The sequence below is a fragment of the Pinus tabuliformis genome, chromosome 2_2 (genome assembly GCF_031772625.1).
Source record: "Pinus tabuliformis cultivar Carrire ecotype Pingquan chromosome 2_2, CPIR1, whole genome shotgun sequence".
Lineage (NCBI taxonomy): Eukaryota > Viridiplantae > Streptophyta > Pinopsida > Pinales > Pinaceae > Pinus > Pinus tabuliformis.
Genome location: NC_142300.1, coordinates 1,169,615,103 through 1,169,636,801, shown reverse-complemented (window position 1 = coordinate 1,169,636,801; position 21,699 = coordinate 1,169,615,103). Strand labels below are relative to the sequence as shown.

The window sequence follows — 21,699 nt, the reverse complement described above, 5'->3', positions numbered from 1 at the left end:
CAATGAAAAAACACAAAAAAAAAAAAAAAGTTTTAAAAAGTAACAAAAAATAAATTAAAATATATAATAAAAACAAAACATAAAATAAAAATATAAAACTTAAAAAAAATCAAATATATAAAAAATATATATTTATATCAATGATAAAAATGTAAAAAATAAAAATTAATGGTAAAAATTAAAAAACTATAAAAAATTATAAATTATAAACAAATAAATAGTAAAAAAAAAAAAAAAAAAAAACATTTAAACTAAACTAAAAATTAAGTAGGTAAAAATATAAAAATTAAAAATAAATAAATAAATATTAAAAACAAACTAGATTTTAAAAAAAATAGAAAATTAACAAAAAAAAAATTAAAAAATACTAAAATTAAGATTAAAATGTTGATTACTTAAAAATATATAAATATATATAAGAGTCAAAAATAAAAAAAAAATAAAAACAAAAAGTTAAAAAAACAAATATCTCACACATCCAAAAAGAATTTGGAATATATATATATAGAGAGAGAGAGAGGGGGAAAAAGAAGAAAAAGAAATTAAAAACAAACTAGTTTAAAAAAAAATATAGAAAATTAACAAAAAAAAATTTAAAAAACTAGTGAAATTAATATTAAAAAAAACAAAAATAAATTCGAATTATAAAAAAAAAAACCAAAAAAATGCATATTTTTTGTTGAAAAAAAAAACCTAATTATTTTTTATTAAACCTACAATTTTTATTTAAAAAATAAATAAATTAAGTATGGGGGTTTACCCAGTGCATTATATTAGATATCATTTTGGGATTCAACTGCGTTAAGTAAGTCATTCAGGTATGACCATTTCCATCACTATCCATGAGAGGTAGTCGTAACTGACTAATTTCTCATGATTTTTGAATAGTTCACTTAGCACTCATTGCATCGGGTGATGCTCACAGGGGTGAAGAAGTGGGATTGAAACTAGTGAAATGAATCACATAGCATCAATCATCACTTCCGGGGCTTGCACCCGCTAACCAGGACTCCCAGGAGGTCACCCATCCCAGAACTCCTCTGGCTCAAGCGCGCTTAACTGTGGAGTCTCCACAGTTAAGCGCGCTTGAGCCAGAGGAGTTCTGGGATGGGTGACCTCCTGGGAAGTCCTGGTTACCGGGTGCAAGCCCCGGAAGTGATGATTGATGCTATGTGATTCATTTCACTAGTTTCAATCCCACTTCTTCACCCCTGTGAGCATCACCCGATGCAATGAGTGCTAAGTTAACTATTCAAAAATCATGAGAAATTAGTCAGTTACGACTACCTCTCATGGAAATGGTCATACCTGAATGACTTACTTAACGCAGTTGAATCCCAAAATGATATCTAAAAATAAATTAATTTTTTTTTTAAACAATCTTTTTTTAAACATTTTTTTAATTTAAAAATACAATAAATTAAAAACATTTTAATTTTTTTCCAAATAAATATAATTTTTTATTTTCAAATTTAAAAAATTATGACAAAAAAAATTTTAAAATTTATTTATTTTTTTTATTTTAACGCAATTTTTTTTATTAAAAAAAAAAACCGTTAAAATAAAAAAACAAATTTTAAATTTTTTTATTGTAATAATTTTTTAAATTTGAAATTAAAAAATTATTTTTTTTTGAAAAAAAAAATAAAATGTTTTTATATACAAATGTTTGAATTAAAAAAAATGTTTAAAAAAAATTATAATTTTTGTTAATAAAAAAAGGGTTTGTTTAAAAAAAAATGTAATTTTAATTTTAATTTTTTTTTAAACAAAAATTTTAGTTTTAATAAAAATAATTATTATTAACTTCTTGTTTTTTTTTTAAAATAAAAAATATGCATTTTTTTGGGTTTTTTTATTATATAATTTTAATTTTTTTTTGGTTTTTTTGTTTTTTTTTTTTTTTTTTTTAATTTGAATTTTTTTTTTTAAATAAAAAATAGGTATTTTTTTTTTATAAATTGTAAATGTTTTTTTATTTTTATTTTATCTATTTTTCGTTTGAAAAGACATATTTTCCGCCATTTTCATAATTTTTTTGGGTTTTTTTTTATAATTTGAATTTTTATTTTTTTTTAATATTAATTTTACTAGTTTTTTAAATTTTTTTCGTTAATTTTTTTTTTTTTTTAAACTAGTTTGTTTTTATTTTTATTTTTTTTTTCCTATTTTTTGCTAATGTTTTTTCTTATTTTTATTTTTTCCAACAATCATTTTATGGTTTATGAGATAATTTTTTTTAACATTTTTTTTTTGTCTTTTTTATATTTGTTTTTTAGAGACAATTATTTCATTGGGATTGAAAATTTAATTAACAATGTATAAATATGTAGAATACCGAAAATGAAAAATATCGACCTTCTTCTTTAAATATGCAAAACAATAAAAACCTCACTACAAAAAAAATAAAAAAATAAATAAAAACAAGATAATATGAAGAAGAAGACCACTTCCAAAATTATTAAATTTAAAAAATAATTATTCACATTTCATACAATAAAAAAATTTAAAGTCAAAAAATAGGTCTTTTAAAAAAAGGTTCTGCAGAATAACCACTTTTTTAAATCACCATTCTAAAACGCAATGTACATAAAAAAAAATTAAAGTGCCAAAAACTATGCTCTAAAAAAAACATGTGTGTTCTGCATCACCCCTTTTCAAAATCGGGTCATTTTTTTTCTATCTTTACAAAACGGGTAACAGTATCAGTTCCCGTTTCAAAGTTTACATTGTTATAGTATTATTCCCTATCAATCTTTGGGATTATGAAATTCATGTAAATAATGTAATTAGAAAATAAGGAGATTGGGAATATGAAGAGACACTGCGAGGTGAAGCCCAAGAGTCTCCCCCTCCATGTATATATCCATGAGCAATCTTAATGCAAAAACACAATTCGCATTGTAGAGTTACCTCCTAGCCTGACATGGTATGAGAGTCAACTCCATTTCTAGCTTTTATGCCCTTGTAACTCCCTTCTTCTATTTCTGCAGTCTGCGGGAAAGGGTTCTGCCCTTATGTCTGTTGAGGTAACATTTACTTTTGTTACATGACTTTTCTTGTTATAGATATTTAGTTTGTGTTGTGATTATTCAGGAATCATTTTTGTGGGCGTGGAATTCAGTCGAAACCGCTGATATGGTTTGTGATTTTTTCTCGAATGTACTTCAATAATTAACAAAATCATAATTTTTGTGGTGCTTGTGTCCTAGATCTGCCCGAAATTGAATAGGGGATCTTAGGTACACCATTTGTAATGAATGCATGTCCATGACTTGTATTCAGATTATCTCTTTGTATTATGCTTAAACAACTACATGCACATAAGCGACCTTAAGTATAAGAACGCTTAATCAAACTCCTATAATCAAGCTTAAAGTACACAAGCACAAAGCATCACATCATCAACTTGATAAGATGATCTTCCAAGCAAGAACATTTCACATCATGTAATCAAAGCAGTCAAGTTAAGGACGCTATAAAAATCAAGCATGTTAAGCCAAGATGACATTAACATCATCAACACTTTTTGTACCACTTGCAGATAAACATTTTTTAACTGAATTGTACGAGTGAATTCTCGATTGTAACCGACTCCCTAATTTGAATTGTTAAGGTTAATACATTAAGTCAAGTAAGTCTTCAACTGAGTCATCAAGATTGAACTTGTTATTTGTCTCTTGGGTGCATTTTCAACAGTGTTCGACACCCTTCATTTTTTAAAATCATCACATTCAGTGAGTACATTTAAGAAAGCACAAAGTGTCAGTAATCAATCAAGCAAGTTCAAGCAAGCCATATAGCAAGCAATCATCATTAAACGAGTGTGAATTCTTGTGAGCATCAAATCAAGCTAGTTTTTAACGCAAGTGCAATAAATAAAAAAGCAAGAAAGTGTGTCATTCAAACAAACCAAGCAAGCGAGCATGTCAAAATCAAGTGCGAAAGTTCAACACACGACATCTACAATAAACAAGCTAGTGTGAAGTTGATTAAAGCATTCACAAAGTGTCAGTGAAGCATTCAAGCAAATTAATCGTCATCAAGTGAGCGTGACATCAAGAGTTCAAACAACCAAGTCATAAAACTCTAGCAAGTGTTTAAAGCATCAGCAATCAGCAATAGTACAAGCGAGCCTGAATTCAAAGTCAGCAAGCTAACATGGCGACACACATTCAATTGTCCCAAATTCTTAATAATTTGATTTTATCATCAGCTGGCGACATGGTGAACATAAGCAAACCAACTCTTGTTGATATTCAAGTGCATCTTCAACATGCACATGAAATGATTGAGTTCCTTCAACTGGAGTCGCAACTACAAAGAATTGAGTTGCTAGAGAAGAGTGATGCTTCCAAGTCTTTGAACAATACAAATACAATTGTTGATTCCAAGTCACCGATCCAACCAACTTCAAGTGTCAAAGTGGTCCTTGATCGAGTTCAACTTTCTTCCAAACCAATCATCAATGCATGGGAAGAACTTCAAAGTAACAAAAATCGATGAGGCTTATAATATGACAAAGATGAAAACAACTTGCATATCCCAGATTATTCTGAGTCGATCAAGTTCATCAATGCATGTTTTCTTGATCAGCTAACATTAACAAGCCATGATAAAGTTGCAGAAAAACATACATGTGCGCAAATTAAAGTTATAGTCAAACCAAAATGCCTTCATTGTCAAAGGACTAGTCATCTGGAAGATCAATGTTTTGATCTCCATCCTTATCACCATTGTGGAAAGTCAAATCATTCATCAACACAATGCAACACAAAACAACAATCAAGCAGATTGAAGATCGATTATTCATGGATTGATCCCTAGGAATGGTCATCCACGGTCAGAAGATTGTATAAGTTTTACAATCAAATTCACTCACACATAATGCAACCAATATTAAAAATGAAGATGGTACTCTCGTGAAGTTGAATGGGGAGTACACCAGTGAAGCACTCCTACACTTGAAAGGGGGGAGTTCAGAAATAATTTGAAGAAGATTGTCTCTCCTTTCAACTGACAAAGGGGGGAAAATGTCAATGAAAATTTCAGTGGTTGTCAGACTGAAAGTCTCGACAACATCAGTGAAGCAGCCAGTGGGAATTTTCATCAGTGAGTGAGCATCCACAAATTTTCCAGTGGGTGATCGACAACAAAGTTAGCAACGAGCAGTTTTCAAATACAGTAAAAGCAACAATGAGTTGTTTTTCAATGTCATCAGCGAGTGGGCGTTCTTTATATTTTGCCAGTGGACAAAAGATGTTGATTGCAAGCAAAGGACAGATGGATCCTTTTGTAGCTTGGCATGTGATGGAGTTGTCAAGCGACATTGAAAGATGAATCAGACATGCAGTTGATTCATGTTCTCTTCAGATTTGAGTTTTTTCAGCATCCAGCTTTGGCAGTTTTTCAGGAAAATGTTTTTTGAGGATCAACAGTTTTAGCATGAGAACTTGGTAGATGGTTCCTAGTTCTTAATTTGGACTTATCATTCAGGGAGGAATGTTAACCTCACTCTCACATTAAAAACAATTCTAAGTCCAAATAATTAAATTAATTAAAATCATGAAAGTTAGGATTTAATCCTACTTTTCTAGATTGAGTTTTTTCCTCACAGTTAGGAGTCAGTTTAGGCTTAGTTGGTTGAGAGATTCTATGCAACTAGTTAGGCTCCTAGATTAGTGTGTTGTTGAGATATTTTCTCAACCATAGTGTCCAAGATAGACGTACTATCTTGAGACCAACTTCCTCATGTATTTATTTGTACTATTATCATTCTTTGTACATTGGATTGATTAATAATGAGAATGTGAGGAATGCATTAAGGTTGAGGCCTTTTCAACCATGTCTAGTTTTTCTACATGTCTGATATTTATTTTATGAGTGTGAGTGTGTATTATTTGTTTATTAGTTTTCTTCAGATCTTGATGGTGTATTGATAGGTGAAACCAAGCAAGGAGATGTCCAGGAACTCCATCTCGTCTTGGATGTACTTGTGTAGACATCTGTGATACTTGAGTACTAAATGTCGCTCAGAATCATTGATATCTAGTTTCGTGTGAAGGGTATGGAAAACATTTATGAGCTCTAGCATATCCTATTCACTTCCCCATTGTAGCATGGTCCACATTAGGCATTTATCTTCATAGCTCCCGACAAGGGTAATATTGTTCCTTGATGGCATCTCAGAAAGAATTACAAGTGGGTACGACTAAAAACAGTGAGGATTCCCTCTCGTACATTTGTTCATTGTAGGTTTCCCACTAGTCCTTGATATGGCGGGTGGCTTTGAGGAGTGAAAAATTAATATTTTCCCGATTGGAAAAGTCATGAACTGAAAAATATCCTTCTAAAATATTTAACCATCTATCTACAACGTATGCATCTATCTAGGCTTTAAATATGGGAATGTCAAAGTTAACTTGTACCTTAAAAGGAATGGCACCTCTAGAGTGGTTGTTGGATGAAGACGCGTCACCTGTGGGTAGCTGTCGAAGGATCTGGGAAAAATTATCTATCATCACATTCCTTTATCTCTCGATGGATTCCTTGGGCAATATTTTGAAGGGATCTATTGCCCTGTCATCTTTCCTTTCTTTTGCCATGGGATGCCATCGGGGTTTGCAAGGATAGTCTTGCAAGGGTTCAACCATTTCGAGCCCTAACTCCTTATACCTTGACCTCGTTGGGGACATGCAAAGAAAAATAGAGAAAGAGTAGATCACTCTGATACCACTGATCCATACTTATGCAAGAACGCAACGAAATATAGATATACACATAAACACAGAGATGCAACATAAATAAAACTTCATTTCATTAATATCAAAGAATTGAAATATGCTTGCATACATAAATGGAAATAAACTAGCTCAGATGATGGTAGCTTATCTCTAAGAAGAGTTGTGGTGGCTACATGCCTCTGAACTTTGTTGCAATGAGGTTTGAGGGCCTTTTTATTATTGAACAATAAGTTAAAAATATAAAAAACCAAAATCGTAACCCCAAGAGATGGAATGCCAAGAGTTTGTGGGCCTTGTTGGGGTTAGTTGGGTAGCCAAATTCCCGGGGTCGTAACTTGGTCATATTATCTCTATTTGGCGCATACAATACATCGTTTGAATGATATCTTTGAGTACTATAGGATTTTCCATAGGACCTTGCCTATGGCTATGGGCCTACTACAAACCTCAAAAAAACATCGTTTCTGGGGTCAAAATTGCTCTCGAAGTTCATGACTTGAAAACTGCTAAAAATAGTAAATTTTGCTATAAACAATGAAATTGGTGAAACCGACTGGAGGTCTAGGTGGAATAAGCAAGTGACCACCAATATCCACCTAGATCAAGGTCTAACCCAAAGCTTCTTTGATCCTAACCAGATTTAGTATAGGGCTTTTAAACTGAGCGCTTAGGCTTTTAAACTGAATGCTGAGTTCCACAAGCCAACTAGCCCTCTATAGTATCTTGTTAGAGGTTTTAGTTTTCCAAACCCTTCTCCTCAAGGTTTCCTCAGGTTCCTCTCCTCCCTCTTGACTTCCTTTTCCTAACTAATGAGAGGAGTTTGCGAAGGCCACTGCCTCTTCTTGTAAATGTCTTTCAACTCTTTTGGAATACAAAACTCTCTTATAGCATTACCTTCCCTGTAACTTTATGGCTGACTATTTACATTCTTTTTATTAATAAAATTAAAAATATCCATGTTCATAACTTACATCAGACCCTTTTTTTATTGTCCATAGTCTAGCAAGTAACTCAATAAAGTTATTAAAATATTTACACATTTTGAAGGGGGGTATTACAAGTGAGTTGTGAGTTATGCATCTTTGTTCACTATATATATATATATATATATATGAAATTAAATAATAATGATTCATATCCATAATCATTTATTTCAAAACTTCATATTTAAATTTAATTAATAAACCTATTAAAAATTAATACTTACAATACATGTCAAAGTAATAAAACTAAAAATAGGAATATATATGTGTGTGTTAAATTTATGTAAATATAAATATGTATCTGTAGAGGAAAAAAGAGCTTTAAATAACCTCAGAAAAAATAAAAACATAGTCATCCTTAAGGCTGACAAGGGTAATGCAACTTTAATCATGAACATAATAGATTATGACAATAAAATGGAAGAACGTCTAAACAATAATGGTTGTTATAAAATCATTAATATCCTAGTGAGATAATTATGCATGAATTAATTAAGAAAATCAAAGCATCATCGCTAGATGACATCACAAAAAATAAAATCATCCCTAACAGTTCCATTATGCCTAGAATTTATGGTGCTCCCAAAGTCCATAAACCTAACATACCTCTCAGACCTATAGTCAATACCATAGGTTCCCCTACTTACCTTTTGACTAAACACCTGGCCAAAAAACTTAGACCCCTGTCTGGTAATACCCCTTCTTATATTAAAGACTGATATTCTTTTGTTCAATGGATTAATAACATAGAAATGAAGAATAAGGATCTTATGGTTAACTTTGATATTGTATCTCTTTATACTATGGTTCCTATTGATGAAGCTATTAATATCATGAGAAACATCACAGATAAAGAAACTGTGGATCTTTTGGAGCTTTGCTTAAAATCCTCTTACTTCAGTTTCAAAGGTAAAATTTATGAACAAACCCATGGTGTGGCTATGGGCTCTCCTCTATCCCCCATAGTTGCCAACATCTTTATGGAGCACTTTGAACAAAAGGCTCTTAGGTCATTTCCATACACCCCTGAAGAATGGAAAAGGTTTTTCGATGACATATTTGCCAAATGGAGTCATGGAAAAGAAAAACTTGACCTATTCCTCAATCACTTAAATAGCCTTTCTGACCATATAAAATTCACTATTGAAATTGAAAATAACAACCAACTTCCCTTTCTTGATATCCTTCTAACCAAAAAAGAAGGGTCACTTGGTTTCCAAGTCTATAGAAAGAAAACCCATACAGAACGATATCTACATGCAAATTCTCATCACCACCCTAAACAGAAGATTGGCATCATTAGGACCTTAACCACTAGGGCAGCTAGAATATCTGATCCTGACCATTTAAATGATGAACTCAACCATCTTCACAAAGTGTTTGAATTAAATGGCTATAATAGGAATACCATTAAGAAAGCCATGCACCTATCCTTAAACAAGAATAATAATGATATCAGAGATCAAAATTTATCAACACTTACGGTCTCCCCTCCGTACATAAAATACACCACTGATAAAGTTACTAAAATTCTTAATAAACACAACATTAATGTAGCCTTCACCCCTACCAACACAGTCAGACAATTATTCAACTCAATGAAGGATCCCACAAACGGTAACCTCGAAAAGGTGTTTATATTATTCCTTGCTCATGCGGAAAGGAATACATAGGTGAAACAAGTAGGTCTCTTAACATCAGAATTAAAGAACACACTACCGACTTAAGAAGAGAAAGGACCTCAAAATCAGCCTTAGCAGAACATGTTCATTCTTCCTCTCATTACATCTGCATGGAAGAAGTCAAACTGGTTAGAAAAGAAGACCACTATCTTAAAAGGAAAATCAAAGAAGCAATTGAAATGGAAAAAGGGAAGAACAACTTGAACCGAGATGATGGATTAAAACTAAGCAACCCCTGGAAACCCTTACTTGAAATCTTAAAGAATCAATAATTAACTCATATCCCTTTTAATAATTTTAATAACTACTCTCTCATTAAAAAAGTAATAAAATATAAAAATCAAAACAACAAAGAAACATTATCTCATAGCCTCCTTAAAATAATAATAATAATAATAATAAAATAAATAAATAAATAATAATAATAATAAATCTGAATATTAACAAACTAAATGGATAATGGCTGACCTAATTTCTTAGATCACTTATTTCATAACATATATATATAACCTAAAATATAGCTGAGGGATACATCATTAGTATCTTCAGAATATCTATTGATGCATCCCTTGATGATGGACTCACTTAGTAGTCTGAAACGCTGGGTTCACAAAACTCTATAAGAGGTCATTCCTCCTTTATCAAAAAACTCTCCTTACCTGTATGGATTCATTATTTAATAAATATTGTCATCAAGTCAATTGAGGTTACTTTGAGTGGTTGGGAAAAATTGTTGTTATCACCCCACCTAGGTTCAATTCCTTGAAATATTGTTACAATCACTATGTTCCTACTAAATGTCAAGTGAACAATAACCAAATCTCTAATTTTTTTACTCCTAAAATAATCTTCTTCTGCAATGATTTTATCTCTCTCAGCACTTCATAAATCAAAAAATAAAATTAATCTATACTAATTATAATATATATATATATATATATATATATATATATATATATATAGATATGATGACGATGATGATGATGGTTAACGTCCACTGAGACCAAACTTTGGTCTCTCGGACCTAAACAAACAAATTATTTAGTTTGATTTAAAATTTTATTTCTATGCTCAAAAAACTTAGAGAGAAACCTCCCAAGCTCACTATAATTTTGACATCGTAAAAGGCTAAGAAAATCAGATATATATATATATATATATATATATACATATATACATATGTACATATATATATATATAAAATTATAATAATTAATTAATTAATAATTCATATTAATTTAACTACTAAAATACAATTTTGATTAACCCAAAAAAATATCCATAATTTATATCATAACAGTATACTTTACAACTAAAACGTTTTATAATTAAAACCAGCTTTAAAAATATGATAACAGTGCAAACTATTTTACAAACCTTGATCTAGAGTTTTAATCAATTTGATTACTAAAGCCAGTGTAAATGAAAAATAAATAAAGAATGTTTTTTCAATCATTCATATTGATTGATTAGTAAAATATAAATCCATATTTGTATTTATCAGAAAAATTCTGGACAAATTATATTATTAACTAAAGCCATCCATCATTCAAACCAAGCATTCAATATATAATATTGCTGCGAACACTTTTACTTTATAACTTTGATGTAGAGTCATTACCAATTTTATCACTAAGGTAACTGTCGATAAACTCTCAGTGAACTATCACAAATTATATTAGAAAAATCATATATTAGCCGTATATCATAAACGAATCTTAGCACAGCTCACTCTATCATTAACGAAATGGTATATCGAAAACGCATTCACCACGATCAAACTCTGGTTTTAGCTATTGTCTCAACCAATAAAATAAAATGGAGAGCTAATCAAAGTCCATTTGTGAAACCGGATTTTCCAAAGCTAAAATGTGTTTCTACTAATTCTTTTAAGTGAGTGTTATAGGATTAATAAACGGAGAGTAATTGGTGATATGGTTTTTTATAAAACATTAATAATTGGAAAAAATTATGGTAAAAAGGTTAATTATTGAAATTTAAAAATATAAATTTAACTATAATAAAAATGGTTGAATTGAGGTTTTTTTGATTCATAACAATTACAAGAAGAAATTTCGACGTAAATCACATTCAGGAAATTTTTGTCGACGTGTTTTGAACCAGCGAGTGTGTTTCATCGTCAATTTCGGCGTAAATCACATTCAGAAAATCTTTGTCGACGCGTTTCGAACCACACACGAACGCGTCGACAAAAATTTTCTGAATGTGATTTACGCCGAAATTTCTTCTTATAATTATAATAAAAATCTTGTAAATTGATGGACTAAAATAAATATAATCCCAAAAAAATTCAAAATAAAGGCAAATAAATTATGGATATAAATTAAGTATTTATTGTTGGTAAACCGTCATAAACATCAATTTATAATTAACATCAAAATTTAAAAAAAATATTAATAAAATTTAATAAAATTTTAAATCATTATTATTAATAATAAATAATAATAAAATTAATATGTAAGTTAAACATATATATATTCATAAAAAATTCTGATCAGAATCAAATTTCAGTCCATTTTTATCATAGAAAAAGAATTCTGCTATAATACCATAGACTAATACTATAATTTATCAATATATGTTTCATATCATATTTGTTTATATGATATTTTTTTCTAATCAATCAATTTAATTAAAATAGAAAAAAATACAATTACTTTGATAAATATTTTTTAATTTATTTTATTAATATCTACTAAAAATATTCTATTCTAAAACCTATCATCCATTTAATAATTATATTTAAATTACTAAAATTCTATTCCAAATTAAAAAAAAGTCCTATAACTAAAAATATCCACTTCTAGAATCTGCCATCCATTTAATAATTATATTTAAATTAAGAAAATTCTATTCCAAATTAAAGAGTCGACGTATCGCCCCACTTACAAGTTACTCGCTAATTGACAATGTCCATATCAAACTTTCTTTAAAGGCAAGGCAGGGACTACTCCAGCATAGTATCACCCTCTTACTCATTCAGAAATCTATGATAGCATTAACCGGATAATGGCAATGAGGATGCTCTGCGAGCAATATCCTCAACAAATTCTTGAATATTTTTATTGGAAGATCCGCTTTCTCCCATTGCCTCCCTCGATAATTTCTTCCACCGCGAAGCGTTCTCCCTCAGCTCAACACCCACTTCGCTTTCCATAACAATTTTTATACATTTCTCAACCGCCTCCTTCCCCACCAGTCCATCTGCGGGTCGCTTATTTAATCTCAGTCCTGTCTTCCATCTCTCTGCGATGTAAAGGGAATTCGTCGTCTGATCGCTCCCTTGAGGAACAGCCAAAAGGGGTACCCCTAAACTGAGGCTTTCCAGCGTCGAGTTCCATCCACAGTGCGTCATAAATGCACCAACGGACACATGAGAAAGCACTTGCACCTGTGGACACCATGGAACAACTAACCCTTGCCCGGAGATTTCGGCGAGGAAACCCTCCGGCAAGGTTTCTTCAGTGTTAATCTCCCCTTCGGAAGAAGATGGACGAATGACCCATATGAAGGAATATCCACTAGCCTTCAGCCCAACAGCTATCTCTTCAGTTTGTTCTTTTGAAAGAACAGAAAGGCTTCCAAAGGAAACATACACAACGCTCGCCGGTTCCTTCGTATTTAGCCAATCCACGCAGTTTACGGTCTTCCACATATGTGCGCCGAAGTCTGTATCTTCGGGATTCTGTCCATCCAGGAAAGCCGAGGGTATGAGAGGGCCGACGGTGCGAATCGGAGCTATCGATTTCATTGAGTTCACTTCTTCGGACTCGAGTCCGTCAAACGAATTTCCCAGTATCCACGTTGCGTCCGATAAGGTCTTAAACTGATCCATTACAAGCCGCAAGAGAGGGCCGTTGGGATTAGAGGGTTGCAGAAAGGAAGGTATGTCCGATACGTTCAGCAGCGGTAGCCCCGGTATTTGTATCTTGTCAGTCGCTTTCCCTGTTTCATCGCGCGAGATTGCTGAACACAAGAAAGAAGATTAAATCAGTTTCAAGAAATAAAATGAATATGAACCACATTGGTTGGTTCGAATCGAGTAGACAAAAGATTGGTTATGTGATTTTGCTGAAGATTATCTAAACAATATTATGGATCACAGAAGTCTAAATTCCTTAAAATGAATATAATTATTTCAAATAAATCCGATCATAAAATATTCTAAAACATAAAGATTCGTATCAAATTTCAATTGAAAGCATACCCAGTCCTCTGTTGAAATGGTAATAGATCGAGTAAGCTGCGCAGGATTGCGTCCAGAAAAAAGCTGCAGGAATATTAAACTTCTTTGCAACTTCAGGAACCCAGTAAAGGAGAGAATCGTATACGACGCAACAAATGGTGCTGCCTTGAGCGTTTAGCCTCTCTATGAGATTTGTTAACGAGGGTCCTCCTATCTTGCATAACCTGTCGAACCACAGTTGAAGATCTTTCGACCGGTTGAAATCCACCGGAAATCCATCCGAGATTGTTTCAAATTGAACTTTCACAGAGGAGTTTGAAGTCTCGGGCACTGCTGCATCTTGCGCCCGTAACATGCGGTGTCGGTTCTCTTCGGTCGTCACAAACGTGACCCGGAGATTTTTAGATGCGACCAGCTTCTTGGCAAACTGCAGCAATGGATTGATATGACCCTGCAACGGAAAGGGCACAATCAAAACGTGAAGATTGCTGTACTGGAGCTCCGCGAAAGACCCCATCCTCCTCCTAAGTTCCAACGATTATCGTTTACTGTACAGTGTCGCGTAATACTGAAAATCCCTCTGGTCGGAGGCTCTCTTAGCTGACACTCCCACTCCTGTTGAGTTGAGGCGTCTAAATATAAATAAATGATATATGTTCGCTACCGATTAGTGAATGCTCGACATCCATGCCGGAACCGCAACAATAATGTCTCTCCACGGAAACTGGTCACTGTCAGAGAGGTGTCGCTGTCAGAGAAATGGAAGATATTTGGAGTTGTTTTGAAAGCTTTTACGGCGGCTTTTTGGGGTCAAATTTCTCCAAAAATCCGACAGGAATATCTTTTCAAAATCTCTGGTCTTGATTTTTTAAAAACTTTTAAAATGGATTTTTCGGATAAAAACAACTCCATAACATTTAGGAATGAACACGGCGTGCAGTACTTCCATGTGGATCTGAACTTTATTGTTTATCATCCACATGGAAGTACTGCACGCCGTGTTCCTAAATGTTATTAAATTAAACTTGTGGGGTATCTCAGAGTAGACTATTGTCATTTGTGGATCTGAGCATTATTCTTAACTCATTCTATTTTTTCGAAGAGATGGCGACAAACAATATTACAAAAGCCAAGCCCTTAGATAATGACACCACTGTTATTAAATTAAATTTGAGGGGTATCTCAGAGTAAACTATCGCCATTTTTAAAATCTGCTTACGAGGAATGACATCATACTTTTTAGGGCTTAGTTAAATTTGCTAATTTGATTAAATTATCCGGGGTATTAAATCGTAATATCTTGGTTATTTTTATTTAAATTTATTAATTATATTAAATTTAAAAAATATTAAATTAAATTATATTATATTTATTTAATTTTTAAAACTATCAAATTAAATTAATTATAATTATAATTGGCATGCAAGGGCCATGGCTCAAGCTTTAAGAGTCACTTATGAGTCACAAGGTCGATACTAGTGCATGACTTCGGTTGGAAAAAGATTGTTTTATGCCATTTTGAGATATAATTCCAAAATCAAAAGACTCTTTTCTTAGTTAAACTCGTAGATTGCTGCGGTTGTTATTCTCAACAAAACAAATGTTCTGGTGAACAACACTCAAACTCCTCATGAGCTCTGGTATGGTGAGACTCCTTCGGTAAAACATTTCAAAATCTTTGGAAGCAAATGCTATATTAAGAATAATGACAAACATCTTAGCAAGTTTGAACCTAGAGCAGATGAAGGCATTCTCCTCGGTTATTCTCGTCACAGCAAAGCATATAAGTGTTACAACAAAAGACTTGGAAGAATAGTTGACAGCATTGATGTAGTGGTTGATGAGAAAGGAAACATTCCTAGGCAAGTAAATTATGAAAATATCGAAGAGGATGAAGACCATCCTTCAAATCAGACTGATGATGAAGAAGAACCTCAAGAGGCACTAGAGGAACAGATAAGGATAGAAGAGAAGACTCCATCCAGGTATGTTCAGAAGAATCATCCAGAATCTCAAATTTTGGGGCAAAAAGAGGCAAGTATACAAACAAGAAGAACAATTGCATAAGCCTCAAGCTATTCGGCATTGCTCTTCTCCACTGAACCACAAAATGTAAAAGAGGCATGTAAAGATGAATGTTGGGTCAAGGCAATGGATGAAGAACTTGAGCAGATCGAAAAGAATAACACTTGGGAGTTGGTTCCTAGACCAAAAGATAAGAATGTAATAGGGACAAAATGGATCTTTAAAAACAAGTTGAATGAAAATGGGGAAGTGATTAGAAACAAGGCCAGACTTGTTTGTAAAGGGTATGCTCAACAAGAAGGAATAGACTTTGAAGAAACTTTTGCTACCGTTGCTAGACTTGAGACCATCCGAATGTTCCTTGCTCTCTCAAGCTTTCAGAAGTTCAAATTATTTCAAATGGACGTGAAATCAGCCTTTCTAAATGGAGACTTAGAAGAAGAGGTGTACATTGAGCAACCAGATGGTTTCATTCTTGGGAATGATCCAAATCTCATATGCAGACTAAAAAAGGCTCTTTTTGGTATTAGACAGGCTCCAAGGGCTTCGTACTATCGTTTGGACAAATATCTTCATCAACAAGGCTTTTCAAAGGGATCAGCAGATAGCAATCTTTATATAAAAATTGAAAATGACAAATTGCTAATACTTGTTGTGTATGTAGATGATATTATCTTTGGCAGCAATGAAGAAACTATGAGTCAAAACTTTGCCTTGGTGATGCAGAAAGAATTCGAAATGTCATTACTTGGAGAGTTGACATATTTTCTTGGTCTACAAATCCAACAAAATGAAGGCGGTATCTTTTTGTTTCAAACCAAGTACCTCAAGTAGATTTTGAAGAAGTATGGCATGGAAGATTCAAAACCAGTATGTACCCCTATGGTTACAGGATGCAACCTCAATGCAAATGATGAATCAGCAACAGTGCATCAACCAACCTATAGATCCATGATTGGAAGTCTACTTTATTTGGCAGGTACCCGACCAGACATCATGCATGCAGTGGGAATAGTTGGAAGATTTCAAGCAAATCCCAAGGAAACTCATCTTCAGGTAGTTAAGAGAATCTTCAAGTACCTTCAGGGAACTCAAAACTATGGCTTATGGTATCCTAGAGATACAGATCTCACACTTCATGCTTATACAGATGCAGATTGGGCCGGAAGCGTGGATGACAGGAAGAGCACAAGTGGTGGTGCATTCTTTATGGGTTCCAGATTAGTATCTCGGTTCAGCAAGAAACAGAGTTTGATTGCTTTATCTACAGCTGAAGCGGAATATGTGGTTGTTGCATCTTGATGCACTCAACTCCTTTGGATGATGCAAACCTTGCAGGATTTTCAAATCACTTGTACACCACCTATCTCCATCTTATGTGATAATACAAGTGCAATCAGCATTTCAAAGAACACAGTCATGCATTCAAAGACCAAGCACATATAGATCAAGTATCACTTTCTCTGGGAACAAGTGTTGGAACAAAAGGTCAAATTGGAGTATGTTCCTTCTAAGGAACAAGTTGCTAATATTCTCACCAAATCACTGCCCAGGGAAACTTTTGAATACCTCAGACAGAAGCTGGGAGTAGTTGATGCATCATCTTGCTGCTAAAACTTGTCTGTTCCAGAGAAAAATGGGTGTACGCGAGTTTCCTGAGGAGGATCTGCGTACATACGCCGATTTGTGCAGAGACAGTCGCATATATGGAGGTTTGATGGATATCAGTAGGGACAGGCTCTGGTTGAAGATATTCTGATATGGGTCTGACAGAGACCATCCGGCACAGGTTCAGGGGGAGCATATATTCTTCTACTAATACATTGTTGGCATTATTGTAGAAGATCTTGGAGGAGAAAGTTCAGAAGGATGCTGATCTGAATATTGTTGCTAATGTTTTGTCTCTATGTCTTATATCTCTGGTGTCAAGGTCATGTAACGGCCTATTTTGGTTTCCCCACTATGCCTGGGATGAATATGTAATGTACTTGGTTGACATATGTAAATTTCTGATGTATCCCCACTTGGTTGGGTGATGGATGTATGTATTGAGTCTTTTGGTGATAGGAAGGTCTTTTATGATATATAAGTCATGGTTCTTCTTGAAGAACATCTTTTTGCAGATCTTGCCTACAGTCAGGGGGAGCATGGTCAGCACAGCAGGACAGAGATTTCAGCATGTACTCAGGGGGAGCACAACCCTTTGCCCTTGATGACAAAGGGGGAGAATGACTTTGAGGATCTTGGGGTTGCCATCAAGTCCAAAGGGGGAGATTGTTGGCATTATGATTCAGGTTTGGCGCTATGACACAGGTGTTGTACTTGATGGCAACTCACTCAGGTGGCAAATCTCTGTTCAGGCTCTCAAAATCATAGAAAAAGAGATACCCGCAGGTGAGCCTAAGAAAAGTTGTGACCCGCAGGTGCCCTGAACAAGAAGTGTGGGCATACCCACAGGTTCTCCAAACAAAAGGTGCAGGCATCAAATTCACTCACTTCAATGCAGAGAAGTGCGCACATGTGGGAATTTTTATGATTGGTCCATGGTATTTAGTCCGACGTACATGATCCTATGGTTTTGGTCTGTGGTATAGGATCTAAATTGTTGAACCCCGGTTTTGGATCCCTTGTATTGGTTTTCGATGGTTTTGTTCCATGGTCTGAATAAGGGCTTGCCTATAAAAAGGAAAGGAGATCACTTGGCTAGTCACTTGTGAAATTTGAATATCTTAAGATCTGAAATTTTGGGTGATCGGTTTGAAAAGCTAGATCTAAATCAAGGTGAAAACTGTAAATTGTAAGGCGGATCTATTGATAGGTCGTGATCTCTCTGGCGCATGATCAGATCTGTGGATCTGACTGTCTGTGGCACATTGGAGGACTGTTAATTTGGCTCTATTCAGAGGTCCGCAGGCGATCCACAGAGCAGGTGCGGAGGTACGCAGCATAGCAGAAGTCGCAGGTGTGGAGGTATGCAGCGCAAGAGAAGGCGCAGGTGTGGGGGTCCGCAGCGCAGCAGAAGGCGCAGGTGTGGAGGTCCAGAGCGCAGCAGAAGGCGCAGGTGCGGAGGTACGCAGTGTAGCAGAAGGCACAGGTGTGGGGTTCCGCAGCGCAACAAAAGGTGCAGGTGCGGAGGTCCGCAGCGCAACAAAAGGCGCAGGTGCAGAGGTACGCAACGTAGCAGAAGGCGCAGGTCCGAAGGTATGCAGAGCAGCAGAGTAGCAGAAGGCACAGGTGCGAAGGTACGCTGTCAGGTAGATAGTGCAGGTGCGGAGCTGCGCAGTCCAAACACAGAAAAATTGCGGATATTCGTAGGTTTCTATCGTGAGGTTGTAGACTTTTCTTAAAATATTTGTTGGCTGCCTTTTATCTATTGCTGCAGAGTTCTGGGTTTAGATTACTGGTATTGCTTTTCTGGTTACTGCATTCTGAGAAGTTATTGGTTGATTCATTAGGTGATTGTAAAAGGAGATTAGTTGATTCACATGTACTTGATGATTAATTGATGTTCATGGATCCAGTTTGAAAATTTATGAAACGTGTTCCTTGGAAGAAAAGAAGTAGGTCAACACCTACGTACTAGTAGTTCAACTAGTACAAGAGCTAAGGGGGTTGTAGCTCCCTTCCAGGAGAGACTGGAACACGAGAGAGGGTTGTAGCTCTCTGCAGGTTGTAGCCTGCGTATTGGTAAAGGACTGCACCAGTACAAATCATTGTAAAAGAAGTTTCTAATTAAAAGAAGATAGAGACATATTGCAGCAGGTGGTTTTCACCCACATTGGGTTTCCACTTTATATCTGGTGTTCTTTGGTGTGACTATCTGTTTTTCTTGTTCTTGCTCATTATTATATGGTACTGACATACAAATTAATGATCAATATTTGAAGAATAAATTAAAGTATAAAGCTGGAAGATATATTGAAAAGAATTTGACAATACTGATTCACCCCCCCCCCTTTCAGTATTTTTCCCAACAATTACATCATACAATTTATGTTAATATACTACAAGAGTTGTTGTTAATGGTTATGAAACTTATTATTCCTCTACTAAAGTTACTTTAGGAACTAATGAACATTGTATTTAATGGTTAATGAGGAATGTGGAATAATGATTTGGATAATTTCTGGTGGATAATTTGTGTAAAAATTTTCTAACGTTATCCAGGTATGTTACATCGTCCCTCTCGACTTCCTTTTCCCAACTAGTGAGAAGATTTTGGGAAGGCCACTGCCTCATATAGTGACTGCCTTTCAACTTGTATGGAATACAAAACACTCTTATAACATTACCTTCCCCATAACTTTATGACTCACCTAGTGAATGTCTTTGAACTCTTATGGAATATAAAACTCTCTTATAACATTACATTCACTCTCTTATAACATTACCTTCCCTAATACTTTATGACTGACTATTTAAATAACTTTTATTAATAAAATTAAAAATATCCATGTTCATATCTTATTGACATAATACCTTCTAAGATGGTCCATAGTATGTCAAGTAACTTAATAAAGTAACTCAAGTATTTACACATTTACCAAGGTGTATTACAAGGGATTAGTCTCTCAACTAACTGAATAAACTAACTCAAATATTCACACATTTACCAAGGTTTTTACAAGTGATTTGTAGAATGCACCTGTATGACAATATATATATATATATATATATATATATATATATATATATAAAGAAAGAAATTAAATAATAATGATTCATATCCATAATTATTTATTTCAAAACTTCCTAATACTTACATACATGCGAAAACAATAAACTTAAAAATAGGAATATTATTACAATCGAAATGTGAAATTCATGCAAATATAAATACTATCATCAAGTCAATTGTGGTTAAGTTGGGTGGTTGGGAAAAAACGTTGTTATCACCCCACCCAGGTTCCTTGAAATATTGTTGCAATCACTACGTGCCTACCAAGTGTCAAGTGAACAATCACCAACTCTCTATTTAATATTGTTGCAATCACTATGTGTGTCAAGTGAACAATAACCAAATCTCTATTTTTTTCTTAGAGAATAATCTTCATCTGCAATATTTTTATCTACTACTAAAATATAAATTTTGATTTTAACCAAAAAAATATCCACGATTTATATCATAAAAATATACTTAACAAGTAAAACTTTTTACAATTAAAACCAAGGTTTAAAAATATAATAACAGTGCAAACTATATTTTATCTACTACCAAAATATAAATTTTGATTTTAACCAAAAAATATCCACTATTTATATCATAAAAATATACTTAACAACTAGAACATTTTACAATTAAAACCAAGGTTTAAAAATATAATAACACTGCAAACTATTTTACTTTATAACGATGCTCTAGAGTCTTAATCAATTTCATTTTTTTTACACATTGAGAACACTTATCATAACTCAATTGGCAAACCAGCACTGAGGACAACCACTATTTTACTTTATAACTATGCTCTACCGTTTTAATCAATTTCATTTTTTTTACATTGTGGGAAAACTTATCATAACTCAGTTGTCAAAGCAACAACTAGGAAGACCATCTCTGGCTGCTAACCTTATCATAACTCAGTTGTCAAACGAGCAGTTAGGACAACCACTATTTTACTTTATAACCATGCTCTACAGTCTTAATCAATTTCAATTTTTTTTACAAGGTGGGAAAACTTACTTGTCAAACCAACAGTGAGGACAACCATCTATGGCTGCTAACCGTGAATGGACATTGACTCATCACCCTTATTCAAAGAAAGTCATGGCACTTGAAATAACCCCTAATATAATCTATAAAAAAATCATTGTTAAAAACATCTTAATCAATTTTATTACTAAAATTAGTATGAATAATAAATGAATAAATAATTTTTTCAGCCGTTCATATTAATTGACAAATAAAATATAAATTTATATTTATATTTATCAGAAAAAAAAAATATGGACAAATTATATTATTAACTAAAGCCATCCAGCATTGAAGCCAAGCATTAAATATATAATATGGCTGCGAACTCTTTTACTCCCTTGATGTAGAGTCTTTACCAATTTTATCA

The 21,699-nt window shown here is 33.5% G+C and overlaps 1 protein-coding gene across 1 annotated transcript; it reads right to left on the bottom strand.

Annotated features, from left to right (window-relative positions):
• Positions 1–12,268: 12,268 nt before the first annotated feature.
• LOC149197610 (UDP-glycosyltransferase 74E1-like) lies at positions 12,269–14,183 on the bottom strand. The gene is made up of 2 exons (XM_089403942.1): positions 13,637–14,183; positions 12,269–13,395 (listed from the first exon to the last, which is right to left on the bottom strand). The coding sequence occupies exons 1-2, from the start codon at positions 14,130–14,132 to the stop codon at positions 12,428–12,430; spliced, it is 1,464 nt and encodes a 487-aa protein (XP_089260068.1). The 5' UTR covers positions 14,133–14,183; the 3' UTR covers positions 12,269–12,427.
• Positions 14,184–21,699: the final 7,516 nt, after the last annotated feature.